This window comes from Aethalodelphis obliquidens, unplaced genomic scaffold (genome assembly GCF_003676395.1).
Source record: "Aethalodelphis obliquidens isolate GAN/ISIS:26980383/991018 unplaced genomic scaffold, ASM367639v1 scaffold25, whole genome shotgun sequence".
Taxonomy (NCBI): domain Eukaryota; kingdom Metazoa; phylum Chordata; class Mammalia; order Artiodactyla; family Delphinidae; genus Aethalodelphis; species Aethalodelphis obliquidens.
This window is the reverse complement of record NW_020837969.1, coordinates 30580543-30598639: the sequence shown is the minus strand read 5'-3', so window position 1 is coordinate 30598639 and position 18097 is coordinate 30580543. Positions and strand designations below refer to the sequence as shown.

Here is an 18097-nt window from a genome sequence, read left to right as displayed (position 1 = left end):
TTGGTTTTTGGTTATTTTCACTGATCCAAAACTTTTTTTTTAATTGAAGTATGGTTGATTTACAATATTATGTTCGTTCCAAGTGTACAACGTAGTGATTCAATATTTTTATACATTACACTCCATTTAAAGTTATTATGAAATACTGGCTATATTCCCTGTGCTGTACAATATATCCTTGTAGCTTATTTAATTTATACATAGAAGTTTGTACCTCTTAATCCACTACCCCTATCATGCCTCTCCCCCTTTTCTTCACCCCACTGGTAACCACTAGTTTGTTCTCTGTATCTGTGAGTCTGTTTTGTTATACTCATTTGTTTGTTTTATTTTTTAGATTTGAAATATAAGTGAGAACATACAGTATTTGTCTTTCTCTGTCTGACTTATTTCAGCAAACATAATACCATTTGCAACCACATGGATGGACCTGGAAGGTATTATGCCAAATATGTTTTTTAATAGCTCCAACTATAAATGAACAAAATTCTAATCAATAGTAAAATAGAAAAACAGATGGACATATTCAACGTGTGATATACAGCAACAAGAGGGAAAAAAAAAAAAAAACTATTGCTACTCACAACGTGGATGGATCTCCTAATCATCATGTTAAAAAAACTTAAACATAAAAAGAATACATGGTGATTGGCTCCATTTATATAGGTTCAAAAACAGACAAAAGTAATCTATGGTGTTAGAAGTAGTGATTGTCAGGGGACAATCTGGCAGCTTTAGTGGTTCTATATTTTATTTCTGGATCTGAATCTAGGTGTTAATTACACTGGTTTGTTCAGTAGAATATTGAGCAGTGCCTATATATATTATACATTTATACATAAATGTATAACATATGTAGTATAAATATTTATATATATTACATAAAAGTTCACTTAAGTGTAGATGAATCTTCCTGTTCATTAGCTGTTTCTTCAGCCTTGCCTTTCGGAAGTGATTCTGCGCTTTCTTAGCCGGAAAGCGGAGTCACAAGGCGTCAAAGCCTCCTGCATAGATTTAGCGGCCAAGGCCGCCCACGTTGAATGGCGCACAGCAGGCAGCCTCTCGACCCTCCGCTGCTCTCCCAGCCGCCTGCCTCCTGCGGTGTGTGCGGTCAGGAGGGGTCTCCTCGCGCCCCCAACTGCCCTGTAGTCAAGCGTACGGCCGTTATTCGGGCTGCCATCCAGGACGTCCAGCCATGTGGTGCCTTCTGTTTCTGCTTCTGGGGCTCATCGGGCTTCAGACAGACGATAGTAAGTACTAAAACCCTCTTCTGACCTTTAGGGAATGTCAGGTCTCCTTTCTGTTTCCCTCTGAGAGGCTGGATATCCCTTTAAAAGTGTTTTTTTGGTGGGAGTTCCAACTGTGTAAGCCCGAATCCACTCCCACATTGCCACCTTTCCCAATCAAAATCCACTTTGGTTGCGAGGGTCTTTCCCACTCTTCTTGGGACCGTAGTAAAGATGGGAGATGCCGTGGCTTGAGTAGATCCCTTAAGATTAGAGTTTCATATACTGCTCTGCATTTCTGATATCTGGATTCTGTAGTTGGAAGGTCCAAAGGACCTGACTTTATTTGTTCTGAGAGCACTTGGGCCTATTACCTCAGGGTTACCAGAACCTGCCCACAGGGCAATATTTCTAAAGTAGTATACCTGTTTCTCTTTAAAAGATTTGTAATTCTAGAAAGAAGTGGGTATTGAGGTGAGGGTATTTGAAAAGAGAGTAAAAATGAGGGATGGCATATAGAATATTATGGATTTAGATGAGGAAATAATGAAGGAAGCTATGAGGTGGTGAGTGTTGCCCCTGTAAAACATTTTGCACCTTGCAGATTCAGAAAGACTACGTGTGCAAATTACAGTTCCAGAGAAAATACGGTCAACGTCAAGTGGAGGAGTTGAAACATACGTAATTAAGCCCTAACATTTTTCACAAACTAAAAAGCATGTGACTATTTTGTTCCTAATAAGTAAACCTGGTGTTTTTCATCTCTGCACACTTTCTGAATTTTATATTTATACCCAATTTTTCTTAAATGGAAGAGCCCTTTTGAAAATGAACCAAGATTAACAATGTTTCATAGAAATATGGTGCAGTGATGCTTATTATCAAAGCCCCAAGGCCCATCTAAATCTAAATGGTTCTAAATCTCTTTCCCTCCTGAGCGTCTGAATAATACCTGACCTGATCCATTTACAGTCTCTTGTCACTCATTCACCATACAATATTTGGAGGATTTTTAGTAGTTGTTAAGTAAGCCTATGGCATCCCTATAGGGGATGGCAATCATTTGATTTAATGAAGTGTTGTATGAATAATTTTTATGTCTTGATTGAAAATATGTTCATCATTAAGAATTCTTTTTATGCCATCTTAGTGTATCTTGGTTCAGGTATTAGTTTTCTCCTTTTTATTCTTTGAATTAATTAGAAAGTTTCTTATCTGTTTTACTAATTTCTAGAATCATTTCTAAAGAAGTGAAGTATTTTTTTAAAACACCACACCTTAATTTTCTTTTTGATTGGTAGTAAATGTTTAGATAATTTGAATGCAAATATTTCCTTATCAGCTACCTAGTTGTCACACTAATACAGATATCACAAGCTTAAAATTTTCAATATATAATTTATAAGGGAATGAATATTTATGAAAACTTTAAATCATTTAAATAGAAAAAAAGAGGTGAGACATTTAACAGCATTTTAAGAGTATTTTGTTTTTTTAATGGAAAAATCTATGGAATTACTTGGTCATATTAGAAAATGTACACAGAATCTACTTAGAGGGAAATATCTTCAACCAGGTTTCACCAGATACTATGAGAGTAATTCTCATAAGAGAAGTAAAAAAAAAAAATCATCTGTCCTCAACTGTCAAATTCATGAGGGAAAAATGTTGACTATTTTGTTAATGTCTCTTAACTCCAGTGCCTAGAACAGTGCTGGCTACATAATAAAGGATTAATAGTATTTTTTGAACTGATAAGGCTATTGTACCTACCGACTTAACAAATGCAACAAACATAATATGAAAAGTGTATGTTTATAATTATTATAATTAATAAAGAATATACCACAAGAGAATATTCAACTTAAAAAGACTAGGAGGTTTTAAAAATAACTGAATGGAACTTCTGTACATGAAAAATATAGTATGAGAGTAAAATCAAGAATTAACAGTAGCCAGAGACAGCTGAAGAAACTAAGCAGATGCAACATATAAACAGCTCAAGGAAAAAGAGGAGAGAATTAGAGGCTTGAGTAAAGAGCAATTAGAATTCCTGGAAAATAGAGAAAACAATCTGGAAAAGAGGTTATATTAAACATGATGAACTGAGATCAGGTATCACAACACAGAATAAATAAAAATTAGAGTACATTAACACTTTTCAGATTACAAGAGAAGAAAATAATTTAAATAATGTACTTCAGCAGTTAGAAATTGAAACTGGGACAAAGAATAACATAAAAGCTGGAATTGATGAAAAAGTATGAATATGTATACCTCAAAACAAAACATATTGAATATACAATTGTAACTGTAACAAAAGAATATAAAGCATATATACATCTTGGTATAATAGGGAATTAAAATCATTTAAATAAAACTGTTAAAATTTTTGATTGATTAAATTTATCAGAAATTACATATATTTCAAATTGAATTTAAAAATATATACCACAAGAGAAACACCTAAATCACAAGGGAATAGAAAGGTCTAGCACAAAAATAAGAAAAATTATACAAAGCAAATAGTAAAGTTAGTATAGGCAGCCATATTTTATCAGGCACAAGTTGTCTGTAAGGCAACACAAATAAAAGTATGAAAGATTTTAATAGGGATGAAAAAAAGTGGACATAGTGATACATAGAGCAGAAATTTAACAAATGAATAATACAATGAATAAATGTGTCAACAAATTCAAAAATCCTTGAGGAGATAAGCAATTTCATAGAAAAACAAACTCTTGGGATATAAGGAAAGATGAAAATGCCCAACAGTTTAAAAAATTTGAATCTGAATATAAATGTCTCTTTCTCCCTCCTCAAAAATACAAAAACAACCATTAAAACTAAGTCAAAAGCTAAATTATTTTACAAATAAATACAACCAAACATTTAAGAAAGACATAATTAAAACTCATAAAAACTCAGCCAGCAAAAAGAAAAAGAGTTAATACTGCTGAATACATAAAGGCAATATTACCTTGACACCAAAAACAAAGAAGGGTAATATAAGAAAGAAAATTTGGGACTGAATGAATTCATGAGTATATGTGGCAAACATAAGAAATATGAGAAAATCTAATATAACAAAGTATTAAGAAATGACCAATGGCTTGTTTGTTTTTTTGTTATTGAGTTGTATGAGTTGTTTGTATATTTTGGAAATTAAGCCCTTTTTGGTCACATCATTTGCAAATATTTGCTCCCAGTTAGTTGGTTGTCTTTTGTTTTGTTTATGGTTTCTTCTGGGGTGCAAAAGCTTAGAAGTTTGATTAGGTCCCATTTGTTTATTTTTACTTTTATTTCTATTGCCTTGGGAGACTGACCTAAGAAAACATTGCTATGTTTTATGTCAGAGAACGTTTTACCTATGTTATCTTCTAAATGTTTTATGGTGTCATGTGTCTTATATCTAAGTCTTTAAGACATTTTGAGTTTATTTTTGTGTATGGTGTGAGGGAGTGTTCTAACTTCATTGATTTACATGCGGCTGTCAAACTTTCCCAATACCACTTGCCAAAGAGACTGTCTTTTATCCATTGTATATTCTTGCCTCCTTTATCGAAGACTAATTGACCATAGGTGTGTAGGTTTATTTCTGGACTTTCTAGCCTGTTCCATTGATCCATATGTCTTTTTTTATGCCAATACCACACTGTTTTGATTACTGTAGCTTTGTAGTATTGTCTGAAGTCTGGGAAGTTTATGCCTCCTGCTTTGTTCTTTTTCCTCAGGATTACTTTGGCAATTCTGAGTCTTTTGTGATTCCATATAAATTATAGGGTTATTTGTTCTACTTCTGTGAAAAATGTCATGGGTAATTTGATAGGGGCCGCATTAAATCTGTAGATTACTTTGAATGGTATGGTCATTTTAATAATATTATTCTTCCAATCCAAGAGCATGGGATAGCTTTCCATTTCTTTAAATCATCTTTAATTTCCTTTATCAATGTTTTATAGTTCTCAGCATATAAGTTTTCACCTCCTTTGTTAGGTTTATTCTTAAGTACTTTTTTGGATCTGATTTTAAAAGGGTTTTTTTTTTTTTTTTTAACATTCCCTTCCTGATATTTCATTGTTAGTGTAAAGAAATGCAAAAGATTTATGTGTGTTAATCTTGTATTCTGCCAGCTTGCTGAATTTGTTTGTCAGTTCTAGTAGTTTTTGTGTAGAGTCTAAATATGGGCAGAAGACCGAAATAGACATTTCTCCAAAGAAGACACACAGATGGCCAACAGGCACATGAAAAGATGCTCGACATTGCTAATTATTAGAGAAATGCAAATCAAAACTGCAATGAGGTATCACCTCATTCCAGTCAAAATGGCCATCATTAAAAAGTCCACAAACAAGAAATGCTGGAGAGGGTATGGGGAAAAGGGAACCCTTCTACACTGTTTGTGGGGATGTATATTGGGGCAGCCACTGTGGAGAATAGTATGGAAGTTCCTTAAACAACTAAAAACAGTGTTACCATATGATCCAGCAATCTCATTCCTGGGCATATATCTGGAAAAGACAAAAGCTCTAATCGAAAAGATACCTGCACCCCAGTGTTCAGAGCAGCACTATTTACAATAGCCAAGACAAGGAAGCAACCTAAATGTGCATCAAGAGATGAATGGATAAAGAAGATGTGGTTTATATATACAATGCAATACTACTCAGCCATAAAAAAGAATGAAATAATGCCAACTGCAGCAACAGGGATGGACCTAGAGGTTATCATACTAAATGACATAAGTCAGACAGACAAAGACAAATATCACATGATATCACTTATCTGTGGAATCTAAAAAATGATACAAATGAACTTATTTACAAAAGGAAACCAGACTCACAGACATAGAAAACAAAATTATGGTTACCTAGGGGGAAAAGGGGGGTATAAATTAGGAGTTTGAGATTAGCATATACAAACTACTGTATATAAAATAAACAAGAAGGTGTAGCACAGAGAATTACATTCAATATCTTATAATAACCCATAATAAAAGAGAATATGAAACAGAATATACATAGGTATGTATAACTGAATCACTTTGCTGTACACCAGAAACTAACACAGCATTCTAAATCAACTGTACTTCAATTAAAAAAAAGAAAAAAAAAAAAGAAAGAAATGGCCAATGGCAAAATGCAATTTACATCTAAATTGTTAAGATGATTGAATCTTAGAATATCAATGAATTAACTGTGTTTTAGAATTATATGGGGAAATGAATATACATATAGCATTAGGAGCAGTAAAACTACTGTTCAAAGTTCAATACCATATATGATAAAATAACCTAGCAATAGAAGAATGTAACTTAACTTTGTTAATCCTATAAAATAAACCTCTTAATCCTATAAAATTTAAATAAACTTTAAACATTTTAAAACTTAAAATAAATTTTAAAGATATAATTTACACTACATAAAAATCAAAGTCTAAATAAATGTAACAAAGGAAAGCAAAACCTCCTCACTGAAGACAACAAAACCAGGTGAGAGGAGGTAAAGATCTATATAAATTGAGTAGATCCTATGCCCATGGATTGGAAGGCCCAATAATGGAAAGAGGTCAAGGCTCCTCAAACTGATCTATAAAGACTAAGTTTTCCATTTGTAGACATTCTTTCTTAATAAAATCCATGAGTATTGCATCCAAACTTGGAACAAATTTTATAAAATCTACAAATATTAAACATTCTGTTTTGTTAATTCTTTGCTATACTATATAAATTTTCTATTTGGTAATTTAGTTATACTCTTCCATTTTAAGCATAAATTTTGCAATGGCCTCAGTATTAAGCTGACAAAATTATTGGATGCAAGTCAACAATATTTCAGGGTCTATCTTATTGCATAAGTGTTAAAATTAATAAGAAACTGTACCAATTATATTCTTCCATCTATCTTTATTATGAAAGCAAATATTTAAATATCTGATTCCATTGGAATAAATCAATATTAAATTATAAATTTTCCTCTTTTTTATTGTATTAGTGTGCTTTAGCATGTTATTATTGTTAATATAAAATGATAGTTTTTCTTTTTAACATTCTTCTCACTTTTCTTTGCTTTTTTAATATACTCTCCTGCCAGGTGTCCTACAACATTGTAATTGAAGGGAAAACATACACTGTGAACCTAATGCAAAAGTAGGTGAACTACATTATTTTATTACCTGTCTTTGTTCTAGTTATAATTATTGTTCATATTTATCCAGAAAGTAACTATTTTGCATTTGTAAATATTTTTAGTTGCTTACTATTTGTCTCCTATTTTATGCTTAAGAAAAACATTTTAAACCTATATAATAAACATCTAGGACCTGGATCCATATGTATGCTCGCATCTTTTTCCTTCCCAGCAACATCAGATTTCTATTTGACTATTTATGTGGTTTCATGGAGGATGAATTTTGATATTTTTCTATTTTTATCACGACATAAATACGACTTATTTTTGAGTTCTCTTACATTCAACTATATTTGAAAGAGCATAGTGGATTTTTGAGTGGAAAGAACAGTGATTCTTTAAATTAGTTTACATATCACAATGTATTAAGGACTTAGAATACAACTGTAATTAGCCAAACTCAATCCCATGCCAGCTAAGGAAATTGGGGAAAAAATAAGCACACCATATTTGGAAATAAAGAAAAATCAAAACAGTAATGGTCGTTTTTAAAATGGGTCCTTTATTAAAAGTTTTGGTCAATTTGTCTATTATAAATCTTGATAGCTTAAAGGTAAGGTCTTTCCATCCTTTTCTTCATCAAGAATGTTCTGGCTTTTCTTACTACTTTTCATTTTCATATATTTTATAATAAACTCTTCCACAAAGATATATCCATAGATATTGATTGTGACTTCATTGAATCTACAGAGTACTTTTGGAGGAATTTTTCCTGTCATTCCCTTTCAATTTTTTATTCACTCTGGATTTTTTTTACTGAGTCTGAAATTCTTTTAATGCAGTCCAAATTATTATTTTCTTTGTAGCTATTATTCTTTTCATATTTAAAAAAAAATCATTGTCTTCATACAGTCATGAATCCAAGCTGCCATTTTTTTCTAATAGCTTTTATTGTTTTCACTTTCATGTTCAACTCTAGGGTTCATCCAGAATTGATGTTTGTGTGTTTCATGAGCATGGGGATCAAGATTCAAACATTTTATCGTATTAGCATCCAATGGATCCAACACATGCTATTGGAAAAAAAAATACTTTTCTCATTGCACTGTAATGAAATGTTTGTAATAAATCAAATGACTGTTTATGAGTGGGATATCTTTCTGGACTATTTTATTTTATTTGTTTACTCCTGAGCCCTATTTATCTGAACAGATATCACACTATATTAAATACTGTACTAGGTCTTGTTACCCAGCCTTGTTCAACAATTTTAAGATGTCCTTGTTTTTCTTGATCCTTTAATTTTCCATATAATGTCTGAAGTCACCTTTTTTTTTGTACCTTTTATTTTATATTCTTTTTCTTTCATAGTCTCCATTTTAATGAATCTATTATTTTATATTATACCATTTTCCCTCAATTAAATTCTTTGTTATACAACTTTTTACTATTCTTTTAGTATTTTCTCTAGATTATCATATTAATCCCTGAATTATTAAATCTAATATACATTATTATTTTACCAGTTATCATACATTGTTAGATCTTCAAATCTTTTAATTTCACTTACCTTCTACCTTTTCATTATTTTTCCTGTATGCTTTTAAACCCCAATTAGATATGACTATTCTATTATTTTTTGTATAGTCAATATCCCTTTATAATTAAGCATAAATTTGCACATTCTGTTGCTCTTCATTTTTTCCTGCGTTTGTTTCTATCTGCAGTTAATTTCTATATGTCTCAGTAATTCTCTGTATTTCTGTTGTAGATCTGCTTGTTTTTGATTAATTTGTATTCAATGTCAAATATTAACCTTACTCTTAAGAACTTTTTTGCTGGAATAAATTCTAGGATGACCTTTTAAAAATGACTTTTGTCCTTTAAAAGCATCATTCCGATGTCTTCTGGCTTTCCTCGTTTCTATTGACAACTTAAGCTATCAGTCTTATTGCTGTTCTTTGAAGGGAACATCTTCGTTTTCTTCTTGATACTTTGAAGGTTTTATTTTGGTTTTCATCAGTCTTTAAAACTATATTTAGGGGTGATTTTTCTTTGCTTTTATCATGCTCAAATAAAATAGGACTTACTGAGTCTATATCATCAATTTTGAAAAAACTTTGCTCTTATTTTCAGAGATTTTTAAGTTAATCTCCTTGGCTACTCTGTGCAACTTCAGAATTTAGCAGATGATTTTACAGAGAAAGAAGCTATGAATCTGATGCAACTTAAATATTCATATTTTTATTCCAGAACTGCACAGCCACCAAAAGTTCTGCTTGTTTCTAGGCTCCCCAATAATAGCTTTCTCCCTGGTCCAAGCCTGGATATTTGACTTCTTTCTTTGCCAAAAAACAGTGCTTGTATATCACTAGCTAAGTCTCTTTATAGGACTTTCAACCCAGAATCTGTGTGTTCCCTGGAGCTCCACCCCACTGTGTATTATTTTCTTTTTTTGTTACAAGAATACAAAAAGTTTTGCTCTGTTTGTCAGCGGTTTGGCTCTTTGACCTTTTGCTTTCACAAATCCACACTGCCATAGCTGTCACAAATCTTTATGCTATATTAATTGGAAAAATGAAAATGAGATACCTACACCCACCCTTTCTCTTTGTAAAGCCTTTTAAGCATATTCTTCCCATATTACAAACAATGTATTTTAATGTGAGATCTCCACCTGATCTGTTGAATTCATTTCATATTAGTTCAATACTTATTGACCATTTGCTATTTTCCGGATATTCTTCTAAGAGATTGAGATGCATTAGTAAACAAAATGGATATGAATTTTATATTGTTTATCAGATGAGACTAATAATGGTATGATAAATAGTGGATTAGGAAGAATGTTAGAAAGTGATAAATGCTTAAGCAAAAATATAGAACAAACTAAGAAGTGTCATTTGGAAATCCTATGCTTTAATAATTGAGAAAGTTGAAAATTTTTATAAACTTGTCAAGAGAAGCCTCAGTGAGATGTGGATATATAAGCAAAGACTTGAAGTAGATGAGACAATGAGCCATGTTGAAGAACATCCTAGAAAGGGGCAACAGCTAGTGCAAATACCCTGAGACAAAAGTTTGCCTGTTGTGTTTAAAAAACAGGAAGGAGGACAGTGTGACAGTAAGGTGAGTGAGGAGAGGTCTGAAGACTAGAATTTTTTGAGCAAAATTAAAACTAAATCCATGTACTCAAAGAATCTCTCCCTCATGCGCTCTCTCTCTCTCTCCTCTCCCTACCTATCTATAATAAGTTTAATAAAAGAAATAGCTTTTCATAATAAAATCTAGGAAACAAATTTTCCATTAAATACTTTTTATCTTTATTTTACAGAGTTTTCTTACCTCATAATTTTAGGGTTTATGGTTATAATGGCACAGGAAGTATGAAACCTCTTGAACAACAGTTTCAGGTATGATTTTTATTGTCTGTTTTACCTTTGTTATGTGAGTTTCTGTGACTGTTTTACTTAGGGTCCACATGTCTCTAGAGTATAACAGGCTGGAGTTTTGTTTTGGCATGAATGTAACCATTTCCTTTGATGATGTGTCTTGAATTAGCTTTGTGACACAGATGATTAACCAAACCACAAATGATAGTGATGCATTTAAGCTATTATTTCATGATGATGCACATGTATGTGTTTATGTACCTGTGGCAAGAGGGTTGAATATGGAGTGAAATACTTAAAATGAAAAAACATGACTTAAATCAGGAAAGCTAAATCTAGGAAGAAAAGGAAAATCCAAAGACTTGTCTGAAGTATGTTCAGGGACCAAATAAATACACATAAATTTCATGCACATTTAGGAATATATTAAATTTTCAACTACTTGGAGCTTCATTTAACAAAGTTTTCCATTTGCTGTAAATATAATAAAGAAATGTGCATAGAATTTCAAGGAATACCCATGCCTGAAATGCTGTTTTGCTTTTTACATTTGCCCTGCCTTACCAATTCCTATATTTTTTTAATTTGCATTCCTGATTTCTATGTAGCGAATTAACAACCACTTTGAAATTAAAGCATTTTTATAGAGACTAAGCTCTTAACAGGAGAAATAATAGGTATGGTGAGTTCTTTAAATTTTGCCTAACAGAGTAGGCAAATACATGTGGATCATCTATGGAGTTCTCTATACAAATATAAAAATGATGCATACTGTCAAAAAGTTTTATGATATATACATACGTGCATATATACATAATATTATAGACATACTTATGTATACACACACAATATATGTGTGTGGGGGGCATTTTTTGTGTGTGAGTGTGGTGAAAAAGAGACGGAGAGAAACAGAGGTAAAACAATGAGACAACGAGATGCACAGGGCCGCAATATCCCGCACCTGCATTTTAAGTAATTCTGCCATACCTAACACCTAACTCTACTTCCTACCTCCCAGGAGGTAATCATGAGAGACAGATGTATAATTCAAAAGAAAAAGCAAAGATGTTTTATTTATAACCTGGATGTAATAAGTTATTGAATGCTGGCCTCAAATGCCATGTTTGCCAAAGCTGCAAGCCTATCGTCAGTGTAGGAAAAACCAGGAAAGTTTATTAAATTAGGTTAGAAGCATATAAATCTATTTTTCATAAATTCCAAAAATGATTCTCATCCCTAAAAGTTATGTTATCTTACTAACTAAAGATGTATCTACACGAAAACAAAGCAACCAGTTAGACACAGAAAGAGTTTGTTCCTAGTATCTGCAGTTTACTTTATGATCTCTCCAGGACAGAGAGATACTCATAATGGTTAAAAAGTAAAATTACCAGATGGCATAACAATCCAAAATGTGTATGCACATAAAAATAGACTTCAAATTATAAGAGGCAGAAACTGACAGAAATGAAAAAAGAAATAGGTAAATTATTATTATTATTGAAGATTTAAACATTTCTCTCTCAATAATTGATAGATGAAGTGGAAAGAAACTCAGCAAATACGTTGATGCCTTGAGCAGAACTATCAACTTGATCTCATCAACGTTTGTAGGCGACCACACACAACAGCAACATTCTTACTGTTGCTGAGTTTATACACATTCTTTTTTGAGTGCTAATAGAAGAATGAACAAGATATAATAAAGGAAAATAGTGCAAAAATGACAATGATAACAATAAGAAAAAAACTGGAGAAAAATTATATAATAATAATAATAAACTTTTGATTCCTCCATCTCAAAATTTTATCCTATGCTGACCTAAAAATGATTTATTTATTAATTTCCAAGTTTTCCAATCAACTTATGTATAAGGTTGATATAATTTACTGGTGGTTCTGAAGAATTAAATACATTATCAATCTGGATAATACAAACCACATTTGGAAGGAAGTGGATGAAATGCAGTGGAAAGGAAGAGGTATTTTTCCTTGATTATATAAAGTATGATTTATACAGATGAACCTGTATATGGGACCACAGTGAAAAAGTACAAATATGATAAGTCAGTGAAATATTTTAAAAATATAAGATACTGTTTTAGTCTATGTCTAAAGATACCATGCAGTAATTTACACATGGGAAGTTTAATGTAAAGAATTATTCATTGTAACAAGGATTAGAGTAAAACAATAAGAAGTAAAGAGAACTCTAAAGGTCATAGGAATATCAGATACAAGAAGCAGCCAGCAATCCCAGGACTGGGGTAAAGAAGGCAGTTTCCTTGCCCCAGATTTGAGATTGTTAAAAGTGGCACAACCATGGATCTTCAAATAGGACAAGTCACTGTGGTGCTGTACCAAGAGATCTTGCTGTAAAATTTCTCTTTAGAACCCTCTGGAAATCTGTCCTTTGGGTAGCCAGGAAAGCTGTTCATAAGATGTCTCACCAAAGTCACTTTGCTATGGAAGGAGAGCGGCCTAGATGATGGGAGGATACTTCTGCCTGATGGGTGCTAGAGACCACCATGCACGGAAGGATCTGGGTACTAGAGAATCTCCAAGCACTGAGGGATCCTGGCTTTGCAAAAAGCTGTACCCTGTGCAGGAGCCTACCAAGCTAGCACACTGGAACCAAATAGCAAAGCTCTCTTCCCATGCTCTCCAGTACCCGTTACTAGCAAAGCTTCAGTGCCACCTGGCAAAGGAAAAAATAATTAAGAGGTTTATATTCATTTGCACAAAGCAGGCAAAAGGTTAATTTGAAGCTGAGTAGCAATACATCAATAATTGACAGAGCCTACAACTTTGACTACTTAGTTACTGTATGCACTCTTTTATACACATTTGAACTCTGTAAAAACAACAAAATCACCCTACATTTCTATTTAGCAAGATTCAGCCAACCTTCTCCCAAGTAAAGAAATTCTCATTCTTCCCTCAAAATGATGAGACACACAATCACGAGTCACTGTGTCCATTGCTAGCTCTATTAAGTTCTCCACAAATTTAGTCACGGTCCAACTGAATACTATGTTAACATGAGGTTAAATTAACTTGTAAAGTTAAGCTCCAACCCCTTGCATGTAAACTAATAATAGGAAGAGGGAAAAAGAAGAAAATGGTTAGCACCTACAAATAAAGATACCTATGCATATGACAAGATAAGAGAAAAATATTTAAAGCTACTATAGTCTTCATTTCTGTAATAAGTCATGATTGCTATGTATGACTTCTTTTTCCCACTACCTGCTCCCCATTTCCATTGCTCTCAACCAGAACCTAAGCTTGTTACGGATATTTACCTAGCAGAATAGCACAAATCTTCACTCCCAAAGGGTTTGCATCCTTAATCATATTTTATTTTGGTTACTATTATACTCAGGTGGGTTCAAGACACAGCACTTCTTTAAGCAACAAATTTCCCTATTGTGTTCAGAGTCAGTCACTCCAGCCACTGGGTTAGCCTGTTTGTGCAGTGGCAAAAGGAGCTCGAAATATCCAGTTGCAAGTTTCATCTTCCAAATTAGAGAAATTTTTATTGTGTCCCCAGGTGCACAAATTCCCCACTGGGGGCTAGAAGCTAAAAGTTACTGGGACAGAAAGCAAGATGCTACAAAATGGTTATTAGGTATAGTGGTGGGAAGAGACACTCCCATTTCAACACCTTACTTCCTGGACCCATGTATTGTGGTTCTCAGAAAACCATGCCATATAATGGTCTTGATTCAAACATAACCCCAGCCTTTCAGAGTAATGTCTCCCAACTATTATGGTAAATGAGTACTCAGTAACCTGGTCTACCTTTCAATTAGGCCAGCTGCTTCCAGATGACAGAGTATATGGTAACACATGTACATAAACCAATTGCTGCCCTTAATCTGCTGAGAAATAAGTTTCTGTATCAGACACAACACTGTGCAGAAGCCATGGCAGTGGATAAGGCATTCTGTGAGTCCACAAGTTCTGGTGCTAGAAGAAGCACCATGGACAGGGAAGGTAGTTTTTGTTTTTCAGGGAATTTAATCCATTTACCTACATCATCTAATGTTGGCATACAATTATTCTTAGCATTCCCTTAATAATCCTTCTATAAGGATGGTAGTAATATCCCACTTTTATTTCTGATTTTAGTAATTTGATTCTTTTCTTTTCATAGTCAATCTAGCTAAATAAAGATTTGTCAATTTTGTTTATCTTTTCGCAGAGCCAGCTTCTGGTTTCATTGATTTGTTCTATTATCTGTTCTTATTAATTTCACTCTAATCTTTATTATTCCCTTTCTTCTGCTTAATCTAGGTTTAATATGTTCTTTTTCCTGTGTTATATGTGGTTGGATAGGATATTTCTTTGAGATCTTTCTTCTTTATTGATACATGCTTTTATATATATAAATTTATCAAAAGCACTACTTTAGCTGCATCCCATACATTTTAGTATGGTGTGTCTTCATTTTCATTTTCCTTAAATATCTTCTGGTTTCATATTTGATTTATTCTTTAATCCATGGTTATTTAGAGATATGATATTTAATTTCTACATCTGTGAGCTTCTCCAAATGTTTTCTGTTAATTATTTCTAAAAAAATGCCTTTATTATCAGAAAACATACTTTTATTACTTCTATACTTTTAAACTGAGGCTTTTTTAATGGATTAGCATATGGTCTATCCTGGAAAATATTCTGTGTACACGTTAAGAAGAATGCGTATCTTGTTCTTTGGTGGAGCATTTTACAGATGTCTGCTAGGTTTACTTAGTTTATGATTTTTTTTTCAAGTCTTATATTCCCTTGCTGATCTTCTGCCTAGTTGTTCCACCGATTGTTGAAAGTGGCAGAGAAGAAGAAAAGAAGCCTTCAACTATAAGTGTTGAGTTCTCTATTTCTCCCTTAGTATCTACCTATTTTTTTATGCACTGTGGTGCTCTGATATTTGGTACCTATGTTTACAAGTGTTATATCTTCCTGATGCATTAAACCTTTTATTAGTAGAAAATACTGCTCTTTATTTCTAGTAACATTTTTTTCTTTCAAAGTCTACTTTGTCTGATATAAATATAGTCAATCCAGTTTGCTCGTGGTTGCTATTTACATGATAATCTTTTTTCATTCCTTTAATTTGAGTCTGTCTGTGTCTTTGAACTTAAAGCATGTTGTCTTTCAACAGTTTATAGTAGTCTTTTCACATTGCCTGACAATCTGCCTTTTATTGGATTGTTTAATTCAATCACATTTAATGCTATCATTGATATAGTTGTATTTGCATCTGCTTTTTACTTTTTGTTTTGTATGTGTTTTTGTTCCTCTTTTTTCTCATTTTAGTGTTTTTTTTTCCCTGTTAGGTGGATATATTCTACTGAAGAATTTAAATTTCCTTAATGATTTTTCAATATTTTTGAGTTATATTTTTAGTGATTTCCCTAGGGCTTACCTTACACATTTTAACTTACCAGATGCAGATTTAGATTTATATTACCTTAATTCCAGTGATATGTAGAAACATTGCTCCTATAAAACTCTACTTCCCTCACATTTATGGTATTATTGTTGTACATATTACATCTATTAATGTTACAAACCCAACAGTACATTGTTATAATTACTTTACTATCTGCAATCATTTCCTTAACCCAGTACCTCTTTGTTTCCACTCACCTCCTATATGCTGTTATTGGCAAATATATTTCCTGGCCCCAATAATATGCCCTATTCATATTATTTTACTCAATTGATTTCTAAATCAGCTAAGAGAAAAAAGGGGGAAATACGCATTTATATTATGTTTTTAAATTACATAATAACCTGTATGAACTCTCTTTGGATGTTTATGTGGATTTGAATCACTCTCTGAGATCGCTTACTTTCAACCTGAAGAATTTCTTTAAGTGTTACTTGTAAGGCAGGGCAATTAACAACAAATTCTCAAAGTTTTCATTTATATGGAAATGTCTTTAGTTTGATTTTGTTTCTCATTTTTCTTACTGAATTTTTCATATTTTCTTGTATGGCTATTTATTTATTTTCTCTTAGGACTATTTGTCCTTATGTCCACTTCTGGGGGATTTAAATTGTCATTTACTTATGTTCATCAGTTTCACTAGGGATCAGATCTATAGAGTTCCTCATGATGTCATACCAAAAGTTAACTCTCCATATCTTTATTTTTGAAGAATAATTTTGCTTAATATATAATTCTAAGTGCCAGGGATTTTTTTCTCTCTCAGCATTTTTTTTGTTCATTGTGTCCTGCCTCCTTACATATGTGTGTGTGTGTGTGTGTGTGTGTGTGTGTGTGTGTGTGTATGTAAAGAAGTACCATGATTTACATCATTACTCCTATGAATGTTATGTGTTACTTTTCTCTGGTTTATTTCAAGATGTCCTCTTCATTTTTGGTTTTCAGCAGTTTATTATATGATTGGTTCCTTAGGTCTTGTGGAAATAAATAAAAACCAAGCAAATGAGAATAAACAAAGGTTACTTATTCATAGCAAGGACATCATCCACTGTCACTTGCATTTTGGCAGATACTCAAAGGCAGGCAGAAGAGTGGGAAAGCTTTATAGTGGAAGGAAGGGAAGACCTCAGGTGTGCTCTGATTGAAGGTTGTTGGTGGGGGCTGCTGTAGAAGGGTTAACTATGTGATTGGAGTATTTATTTGGCTATTCTCTGCTTGGTTCTAAGGTGGAAGCAGGGACAAAAATTAGGGAAGCTGAAAGTTTTTATTTTTTTATATATTTATTTATTTTAAATTTTATTTTATTTATTTATTTATTTTTGGCTGTGTTGGGCCTTTGTTGCTGCGCATGGGCTTTCTCTAGTTGTGTCGAGCTGGGGTTACTCTTTGTTGCGGTGCACAGGCTTCTCATTGAGGTGGCTTCTCTTGTTGTGGAGCACGGGCTTCAGTAGTTGTGGCTTGCAGGCTGTAGAGCTGAGGCTCAGGAGTTGTGGCACATGGGCTTAGTTGCTCCACGGCATGTGGGATCTTCCCGGACTAGGGCTCGAACCTGTGTCCCCTGCATTGGCAGGCAGATTCTCAACCACTGCACCACCAGGGAAGAAGCAGCTGATACTTTTTAATCAAGTCCTTGTTATTGGGACTGATTGCTGTATAAGTTATTGGTTAGCTTCCTGGATTGTTACTGGAGATAGCAGCATGACTTCCTACAAAGTCAGCTATTTATTGTCAGTAAAGAGGTTGGTTTCCTGCAGGTCAGAGTTTTATTTTTATATATGGTTTGGCCATTGCCTATTTGTTTATTCATTGTCTCAATCTATAAATGTGGTTTCTCACTAAATTTGGCCATGAATTTTTCAAATACTTTTATACCTATTTTCTCTTTCCATTTTT

The 18097-nt window shown here is 33.0% G+C and overlaps 1 protein-coding gene across 1 annotated transcript in view; it reads left to right on the top strand.

Annotated features, from left to right (window-relative positions):
* Positions 1-505: 505 nt before the first annotated feature.
* ADAM2 (ADAM metallopeptidase domain 2) overlaps positions 506-18097 on the top strand; it is a 106070-nt gene continuing 88478 nt past the window's right edge. The window contains exons 1-4 of the mRNA XM_027122889.1: positions 506-1250; positions 1831-1907; positions 7319-7374; positions 10689-10767. Coding sequence (XP_026978690.1) covers positions 1196-1250; positions 1831-1907; positions 7319-7374; positions 10689-10767 — 267 coding nt within the window. The 5' untranslated portion in view covers positions 506-1195. The remainder of the gene's footprint in view (positions 1251-1830; positions 1908-7318; positions 7375-10688; positions 10768-18097) is intronic.